The 9,242-nt window shown below is 57.5% G+C and overlaps 1 protein-coding gene across 6 annotated transcripts; it reads left to right on the forward strand.

Annotated features, from left to right (window-relative positions):
* The first annotated feature begins 1,021 nt into the window (after positions 1-1,021).
* Positions 1,022-9,004, forward strand: SFTPB (surfactant protein B). 6 transcript variants are annotated; one of them, XM_047746728.1, is made up of 11 exons: positions 1,022-1,148; positions 1,489-1,616; positions 1,933-2,004; positions 2,368-2,493; positions 3,058-3,186; positions 3,458-3,547; positions 4,916-5,093; positions 5,288-5,448; positions 6,248-6,328; positions 6,830-6,913; positions 7,854-9,004. In XM_047746728.1, the coding sequence occupies exons 1-10, from the start codon at positions 1,085-1,087 to the stop codon at positions 6,890-6,892; spliced, it is 1,092 nt and encodes a 363-aa protein (XP_047602684.1). In that variant the 5' UTR covers positions 1,022-1,084; the 3' UTR covers positions 6,893-6,913; positions 7,854-9,004. The 6 variants fall into 6 exon arrangements, with proteins under 6 accessions (XP_047602684.1, XP_047602686.1, XP_047602681.1 ...); XM_047746725.1 differs by having other exon boundaries at positions 1,055-1,150; positions 1,485-1,616; XM_047746727.1 differs by having other exon boundaries at positions 1,055-1,150; positions 1,485-1,616; positions 6,830-6,911; positions 8,299-9,004.
* The last annotated feature ends 238 nt before the right edge of the window (positions 9,005-9,242 follow it).

Consider the following 9,242-nt stretch of genomic DNA (forward strand, 5'->3'; position numbering starts at 1 on the left):
AACTGGGCTGCTCAGGAGCCAGCATGGAAATCCTGTCCCTGCGTCCTTGTCTAAGGCTCTTGGGGTCACTTGGGGGTTTTGTTTCATGTAAATGCTCTTCTAAGGAATGACAATCCTGTGTCCATAGACCCAGATGAGTTTCTGGGGAAAGGGTAAGGAGAGGTTGGGAGGTAGGTGGCCCAGGAAGGTCCCAGGTTTGTCCCTGCAGGGCTTGCCCTGGGTCAAGAGTCAGGCAGAGGGGCACCTGGGTAGCACAGTCAGTTAACTGTCCGACTCTTGGTTTCCGCTCAGGTCAAGCTCTCAGGGTTGTGAGCTCGAGCCCTGCGTTGGGTTCCATGCTCAGCACAGAGTCTGTTTGGGTTTCACTCCCCCTTTCCCTCTACCCCTCCCCTCTGCATTCTCTCTTTCTCTCTCTAAGATAAATAAAAAATCTTAAAAAGAGAGAGAGAGCCAGCCAGGAAGCTCTTGAGGGCATTGCTCAAGAGTGGAGGAAGCCTGAGGGGCTGGGAAGTAACAGGGCTCATTCTGGCTATCCCAGCCCTCTGTTTCCCCCACCATAGCCCAGAAAGATGCACCAGACGTGGGCACTCAAAAGTCCCCAATTGGGGCGCCTGGGTGGCTCAGTGGGTTAAGCCTCTGCCTTCGGCTCGGGTCATGGTCTCAGGGTCCTGGGATCGAGCCCCGAATCAGGCTCTCTGCTCAGCAGGGAGCCTGCTTCCCTTCCTCTCTCTCTCTCTGCTTGCCTCTCTGCCTACTTGTGATCTCTGTCTGTCAAATAAATAAATAAAATCTCTAAAAAAAAAAGTCTCCAATTGCAGGGACCCAGGAGTCCAGGCCCATGGGACTTAGTGCAGGAAGAGAGAGGGAACTGGAAACCAGCATGAGGAAGGAAATGGTGGAAGGGAGGTGGTGGTAGAGTGTCACTGCACAGAAGAGGCAGGGATCAAAGCACCTGGAGGGCTCTCCAGGACAAAAGCAAACACCAAGGTCCCTGCTGCTCCCCCAGAGCCCTACCCCCCTCCCCCCACCCCGGCCAGGTATAAGGGCCCCCGCCCAAGCAAGGGATCCAGGCTGTGGAGGTGACATGGCCCAGTCACACTTGCTGCTGTGGCTGCTGCTGCTCCCCACGCTGTGTGGCCCCGGTGCCGGTGAGTCTCCCCAGCCTCTCCTCAGCTCCCTCTCACCTGGGGTCAGGTGTGGAGGAGACTTCCTGGCCATCTCCAGGCTCTGAGCCAGGCATTATCCCCAGTTTGTTTAATATCCTCATTTTAAGATGAGGCAGCTCAGGCTCAGAGAGGTTCCCAGGCTTGTCTGAGGATACACAGCGGTTGGGGGGGGTGGGCACTAGAGCAGGTGGAGCCCTGCTCCTTCTGACTCCAGCATCTCTAAGGCCCCAGTGCTCCTGGCAAAATTAGATTTGGAGGTTGGGTGAAGTCAGAGTGCTAGGCATGGCCTAAATTCCACGGCTGCTCTGGCCCCAAATCGCAGCTGACTGGACTGCCTCATCCCTGGCTTGTGCCCGGGGCCCCGAGTTCTGGTGTCAGAGCCTGGAGCACGCGCTTCAGTGCAGAGCCCTGGGGCACTGCCTACAGGAAGTCTGGGGCTACGCAAGAGCTGTGAGTACCTCCTTCAGAGGCGTGGGGACTGGAGGCCTGGCATGGGGGGTGTTGGATAGCCTTTGTATGCACCTGAGGGGGCTCAAGGCCCCCCAGGGTTAGGACGGGATGGATGATAAGATGGGATTCCATGGGACAGGATGGGATGGGATGGGACGGAACAGGATGGGATGGGACCGGATGGGACTGGATGGGATGGGACGGGACAGGGGTGGGTAGTTGCCTGTGCTTTGGAGCGCTCTTTCAGCCTCATGCACCCGAGCTGGGAGCATACCACCCCCCCATCAAATGCTCCACCTTGGGGCCCCCTCCCCAGGATGACCTGTGTCAGGAATGTGAGGATATCGTCCGGATCCTCACCAAGATGACAAAGGAGGCCATTTTTCAGGTAATGAGGTCCAGATCCTGGATGAAGCTTGGGGGCCAAGAGATGGGGGACAAAACAGGACATAGAGGTCAGCCCCCTAAAGAGACCATCTCCAGGCCGAGAGTGAGGGTTTGTCTGGGGACTCCAGGAACCTCCTGGCCAGGAGAGGGTCCTGGGAGTGATCTCAGCAGCACAACCAGAGATGGTCTTTCCCAAGAAGGGGGGATAGTCCTTGTAACCAGCTACTTAACCCTCGGCACTCTCTCAACTCTGGTGCCCCGGGAGAGGGTGGCCAGCCTTCATCCAGGGACTTGGGCAGGCACAGACCTCGGAGGGGTCAGCCTGACTGTCCCCTCTACAACCTGTCTCCTCACTGCCTCCCAGGACACGGTGCGCAAGTTCCTGGAGCAAGAGTGTGATGTTCTCCCCTTGAAGCTGCTTGTGCCCCAGTGCCGTCACCTGCTGGATACCTACTTCCCAGTGGTCATCGACTACTTCCAGAGCCAGATTGTGAGGGCGCAGCAACCTCGCCTCCATCCTGCCTCCCCGATGGCCCCCATGTCCAGCCACGCCCAGAGTTACCCACAAACACCCCAGCGCGCACACACCCCCCACGCCCCCTCCCACCGTGACCAGTCCAGGAGACATAGAGGCCCACACCCAGATGGCCCAGGTCAGCCCTACTGGCTCACCTATGCGGGATGGGCCCACACAATGGGCTTACCAAACACCTACCACACCCTCACACCCTTCACACTCACACTTGTTCACACACTCATACCACATGTGCAGCCTCACGCAGAACCCACACGATCACATACTTGCACACACAAACACACTCTCACCCTCATGCTTGCACTCTTCCATTCTCACAAACATACATGCATGTGCTCATTCACCCCCATCCCCAGACCCCTGCCGAAGACCCCACACAGCCCCACCTCTGCCTTTTGGCTCCCCCAACCCTCACCACAGAGCCCTAGGCCACAGCCCCCATCCAGCCTGCTGCCCCCCATTCCAGGCCCAAAGCCAGGGGTCTTAGTGACCACTCCCTCCCCCTGCACTGTGCCTTAGAACCCAAAGGTCATCTGCAGTCACCTGGGCCTGTGCAAACTTGGGCGTCCAGAGCCTGGGCAGGAGCCAGAGCCGTCAGACCTGCTGCTGGAGAAGCTGATCCTCCCGGGGCTGCCGGAAGCCCTCCAGGTGAGGGCTGGGCCTCATACCCTGGTGAGAGAGGTCCCCCGCACTGCTGGCCCCTTACACAGATAGGTGGGCTTCCAGACAGCGAGGCCACAGCCAAGGCCCATAAGCACTTGCCCTGGAGAGGGCAGAGCCAGAACGGGGACAAGAAGCTCTAAGCAGGGCCTAAGGCAGGAGGGGGAAAGGGGAAGAGGAGGCAGGGGAGGCAGAGCCTGGAGGAAGCCTCCTCCCAGTGCCCAGCCTGGCCTCACCTGGGGGTGATTCTCTCCCCCAGGATCTGTCCGAGCGGCGGTTGCCCATCCCCATCCCCTACTGCTGGCTGTGCAGGACTCTGATCAAGCGGATCCAGGTTGTGATTCCCAAGGTGAGACGTCCAGGAATACGAGGAGCTTGGCAGGGCCTTCCATAGCTCTACCATCCCCTTCCCTTCCTCAAACCCTTGTCAGGGGCCACACAAAGGACCCCAGAGCTCAGGCCCCTTGGGGGCGAGAACTAGAGTTCATTCAACACTTGTAAAGTCCCCCCATTATATGCCAGGCCTCGTGCCAGGTGTCAAAGAACAAAAGTGAACAAGACCCGGGTCTTGCCCACCAGCAGCTCATCATAGGATGGCAAAGAATCCCAGTGTTTTTTTCTTTTCTTAGAGAGAGCACATGGTGGGGGTGGGGGGAGGGCAAGGAGAGAATCTTAAGCAGGCTCCAGGATCAGCAGGGAGTCCAACGCGGGGCTCCATCTCACCACCCTGAAATCAAGATCTGAGCCAAAATCAAGAGTTGGACAGTCAACCGACTGAGCCCCCAGAGGCACCCCAACAAGTGAGGTTTTTAGCGATGGAGGCCATCTTGGCATGCTTGTGTGCCGATGAGACCGGCCAGCAGGTGGGAGAAGCAGTGACGTGGGGAGAGAGGACAGGGCCGGTGACGTACTGGAGAAGGTGGGGGTGGGGGTCCAGTGCATGAGTCAACAGGCTAGCCTTGGGCAGAGCAACAACTGTTCCTCTGTCATCAAAGCAGGGAGGTTAGGCGAGCGTGGGTTCTGACACAAGGAGTTGAAATGCACAAGCATTTGGTGAAATGAAACTGTTTGGAAGGTAGCGAAGCCGAGAGACATACAGTTCAGTGTCCTGCGCCCGCCCCCACCTTCCCACCAACAGGGGACAGCGTGGCCACAAGCAGAGCTAGAGCCAAGGCCAGCCTGGGGCATCCAGGTTCTTGACCCATGCTGGTTGAAAGAAGAAAGGAGGGAAGGAATGAGCCAGAGTGTCCATCACCTCGGCCTCTCTCCTTGCCCTTCAGCCAGGAGGTGGAGTTTGGAATCAGGGTGGGCTGGGGAAAATCGTTGCTTCCCCCAGGGGCTCCGGTATCCACAGATGAAAGTTGATCCCGCTGCAGGGAAATGTGGCAAACCCGGCGTCTGTAGGGAGAAGACGCAGGTCTGATCACCACGTGGCCCGGCTGATGCCTGCCCCTCCAGGCTGGCCATGCTCCTTCCTGCGCTCCCAGAGCCTGTGGACGCCGGGCTAGGATGGTGGCCTGGCTCCTGCACTCACTTGGTGACTCTGGCTGGGCCCCTTGCACGCTCAGAGGCCCAGCGTCCTTATCTGTAAATGGCATAAGCATTCCCCCTCCCAGAAGGGTGCAGGGTCAAACTACAAAGTGCCCGCGGTTGCCCGGTACAGTGTAGACCTTGCTGGGGCAGGTCCCACCCTGCCCTGTGTCTACCCCCGCCCCAGGGCGTGCTGGCTGTGGCTGTGGGCAAGGTGTGCCACGTCGTACCCCTGGTGGTGGGTGGCATCTGCCAGTGCCTGGCTGAGCGCTACACTGTCCTGCTGCTCGATGCGCTGCTGGGCCGCGTGCTGCCCCAGCTGGTCTGCGGTCTGGTCCTCCGCTGCTCCAACGAGGACAGCGCCGGTGAGCCTACCACCCCAGCCCCTCCCCAGTGACCATGCTCCTCTTTCCCAGCCCTGGCCTTGCACCGCCCTCCCCCTTCCTGTTCCTCACCCTCTACCTCCCAACCTCCCCCACCCCCACTACCCCTGGCACTGCACCGGTCAGGACTGGAACTGAGCTCCTCTGCAGGGCAGTCCTGATGGTTTTCTCTCCAGTCTTTCCAGCTCTGGAGTCCCTGCCTGGAGAATGGTCCCCTGAAGAGCCCGAGTGCCACGTCTGCATGTTCGTGACCACGCAGGCTGGGAACAGCAGCGAGCAGGCTGTGCCGCAGGCAATACGCCAGGCCTGCCTCAGCCCCTGGCTGGACAGGCAAAAGGTGAGGGATGGGCACATGGGGGTCTTGGGACAACGGGCCTGCCCCACTGGAGGGGGCAGCCCGGGAAAGGCTTCCCAGTCAGAGACACACACAGTCTAGCCCTGGCCTGAAGGGGATCAAACAGGCAGAACATGGCCCCAAAACCTTGGAACAATAACACAGGGCAAAACCTACCAAGGTCAGGGGTCACCCTTGGACAAAGGGCATGGGCCCCAGAGGACCTGCAGGCCTCCCTTGTGGACAAAGAGTAAGGACACGAGTAACAGCAGGCCCACGGGAGCAGCAGAGGGCCTGGCCTTCTCTCCAGGGTCCCCGTCTGTCCTCGCCCCATCTCTCTGCTCACCGGGGACACATGCATCCATGAAGAGAGCCGGGCTTGAAGGCCCTAGAGTCCCAGGACTCAGAGTCCCTACAGCGAACTCCCTTCACAAAGTCAGGTCCTGAGGCAAGCCTACTGACAACCTGCCCAGGAGGCAGCTTTCTACCCCCAACACCAGGCTGCCAAGACCAAAGGCGCTTTAAGATTTCTAGAACCAAAATTTGGGGGCGATGGGAAGGTGGCGGCTAGGATGTCGCCCCTGTGTCTGAGTTTCAAGACCCTCCCTCTCCAGAGTCTCCGGCTTTCCCAACAGAAACCCTCCATTTGAGCTGGCATCAGCCTGTTCCCAGCCAGAACTGCTCAGTGGGGGCGATGGCGGGACCGCCAGCGGGTCAGGAGGGAGCGCTGGAGTGATGCAGAGAAGAGGAGAGTCCTGAGTGGGCCGGTTCCCCAGACACCTGTTTCTTTCTCCTTCCTCAGTGTGAGCGGTTTGTGGAGCAGCACACACCTCAGCTGCAGACCCTAGTGTCCGGAGGCCGGGATGCCCACACCACCTGTCAGGTGCTCGCTCCCTCCCAGCTGGTGCCAGGGCCTTCCCCGGCTCCCAGGGCCCCCACCCTCTCTGGCCCCTGATCACTGGCAGAGGCTCGGGTCCTCAGGGTCCAGGGCAACCCCAGGAGTGCAGGCCCAGGACACTATTTTAACTGGGGTCCAGGAAAAGCCGCAAGAGAAGGGACAAGGAGACATAGAGGAAAGGATGGGGCAGCTTTAAAAAGGGTGGTTTGATGCACATTGTGGGATGGGGGTTGTTCGGTGAGCAGTGGGGGCAGGGGCTGCAAAGTGGGTGTTCTGGGCCAAGCATCCTACCTCCTCAGGCTCCAAACCTAGAAGGCCCGTGACTCAGGAGTGGCTCGAGAGGTCTACAGGGTCACACCAGGAGCACCCACCAGAGGCAGGCGAAGTGAAAACTGCCCCTTCCAGCAGGAGCTTCCCATCCCCCTCAGAGCTAGGAAATGGGAACAGGGTGCAAGGCCTCTGGGCCTAACGCTGTCCCTTTGGCAGGCCCTGGGGGCATGTAGGACCACATTCAGCCCCCTCGAGTGTATCCACATTCCTCACTTCTGAGGAGAATGCAAAGCCATGCAGGTGAGTCCGGGCTCCCAGCTGAGGGGAGGAAGGGGAGGAAGAGGTAGATGGGTCTTGTACCCGTCCGGACAGGGGCCCTGTGTTCCCCAAGCGGGAAGAGCTAGTCACTGCTGCTGGTTGCCCCATCTTCCCCCTCATAGGCCACAACTCAAGGCTCCTGAGTGCCCCTCACAGCACAATCTCAAGAATGGCCTCCCTCACTCCCTCTCCTCAGAATCCCGCCACCTCCGGTGCTAGGCCCAGCTCCCACCTCCCTGGTCCTGTCCCAGGCCTCAGGGGGAGCTGCACTTCACCCTCTGTGCTCACTGATCTTCCATATTTGACATATCAAGGCCAATCTTTCCTGAAGTTCAGGGGAAATCACACTTCGCTGCACAAAGATGTTGTCCCCTTAGAAGCCAGGAACCCCACCATCATTTGACAACCTCTTCCCAAGACACATTTCTCTCTTCCTGTCATTGTCTAAGTCAGAGGTAGCATCTTAGGATGGAGGGGTGCGTCAGATGCAGCCTCTGTGACCCCAGCCCTCAGGGCAGGGGAATGACTCTGAGAAGGACAGACACAGCAACTGTGAGCTAAAAGTGTCCCTGAGAAAGAACTTGGCCCACTTCACCATTCTGCTTGGAGCCAGCCCCTAACATAATGCTCATGTATTCATCTGTTCACTCATTTTTTTTTTTTAAATGTTGTGGGGGCCTATGGCCAGGCCATGTTTTAGGGGCAAGGTCTACACTGTAAGGAATATGATGAACCCCATGCCCTCTTTGTGCTCAGGCCCCAGGGTCCAACTCTTCCATCTGAGTGGGGCAGCCCAGGCCTGCTGCTCAATGTCTCTAGAATCACAAGCCCCTGTGGGAGGCACTGGGGTAGAAGTGTCTGCCCCAACTCAGAGCTATCCCACAAGGACCAAATTCATGTTTCCCCTCCACCCTGATGATAGCTGGGGGATCCTGGAGGCCAGGGAGGTGCCCAGGAGACCAGGGTGGTCTCTTTTCCCCAGATCCTAAGGCTTCCAGCACCAGAAGAACCAAGCCTTCCAACCCTGTTGGAACAGGAACAGCAATGGATTGGCTCAGGGAGCCTGGGCGCTGGTCCCAACTCTGCCATCAACCGACTACGGGTTCCCCAGCCAAGATACGTTGCCCCGTCTCTGGCTCACATTCTCCTCAGTGGTAACGGGGTGATCGAATAAAGTGGTTTCTAGGATTCTTGAGCTCTCCCATGTGACAAGCCTCCTCCTCAGGCTCCCTGCCCTCTGCCCACACTGAGAAGAAGTCTTTCACCACCATGGTCACCTTCCCCATCTCCTTTAAGCTGATGGGACATGAGCCCACAGCTTGTAACCTCAGTCCTGTTGTCAGGCTTACCTCTCTTGTCTCTAACCACAGCCCAAAGCAGAGCCACTCCCTTCCTCTCCGGGTGTGAGGAGCAGCCTGGGGGGCATCTTCCAGAGATCTGCAAGAGGGGGCTTCTGGCCGAGTTCACGAACTTCCGGTCAGACTTCACACCCCACTGGAGCCAGTCAGCTTCCACAGCACCCCAGGGCTGGGTCCCTCGGAACTTGTCAGCCACACAGTCCTCCCCTGGCTCCAAGAGGACAGCAAGGTAGAAGCCGGGACCCACCTCACTTTCATCTCCATGTGCATCAGATACGGGCTTTTACAGTGATTTTGCTAATACTTTCACAAAACTCAGATTCAGAAGAATTTTTAAAATGGGAACATCAAGTGCTATAAAAGATAGATATATAAAGTCAAAGTTTTTTTTTTTTTAAAAAGTCAGGAAATCTCTGACTTGTCAAGAATGGACATAGCAGGGCTCAAGCAGGGTGGGGAGGTGACTGGACAAGCTTTCATATTTGAAATATTCTCCTGCTTAAGAGCTATCATTTTAGGATATAAAAAGGGGTTTTCTTTTTATCTTTGTGTAAGGTGAGCTTCCAAGTTTTGGTGGAAATTCCAGCGTGATTCCATTTCTGCTATGATTTATCTCCTCAAAGCTCAGTTGGGGCACATGCTAAAGTGCTAAATCAGTTCTATGTAACCCAATGCCTGTAACAATACTAATAAAACCTATTGCTTCACACTAAAAGGAAAAAGACAGTCATTTAAAATGCCCCCGAAGCCACAGCCTCACGCCTAGGGCAGCTGGACAGGGCAGTGACATCACTCTGATCCTTAAGGGAGAGGTGGGCGCCCACGGTGCCTCTCCCTCCGGTAACCGCTTCCAGCCCGGCCCCTGCCTCTCACACTCCCCTCTCCCAAAGAATCTACTCACTGCTGTAAGAGGAGGTTGTTAGAGCACCCAAAAAATCAAAATATACAACAGC

The sequence above is a fragment of the Lutra lutra genome, chromosome 9 (assembly GCF_902655055.1).
Source record: "Lutra lutra chromosome 9, mLutLut1.2, whole genome shotgun sequence".
NCBI lineage: Eukaryota > Metazoa > Chordata > Mammalia > Carnivora > Mustelidae > Lutra > Lutra lutra.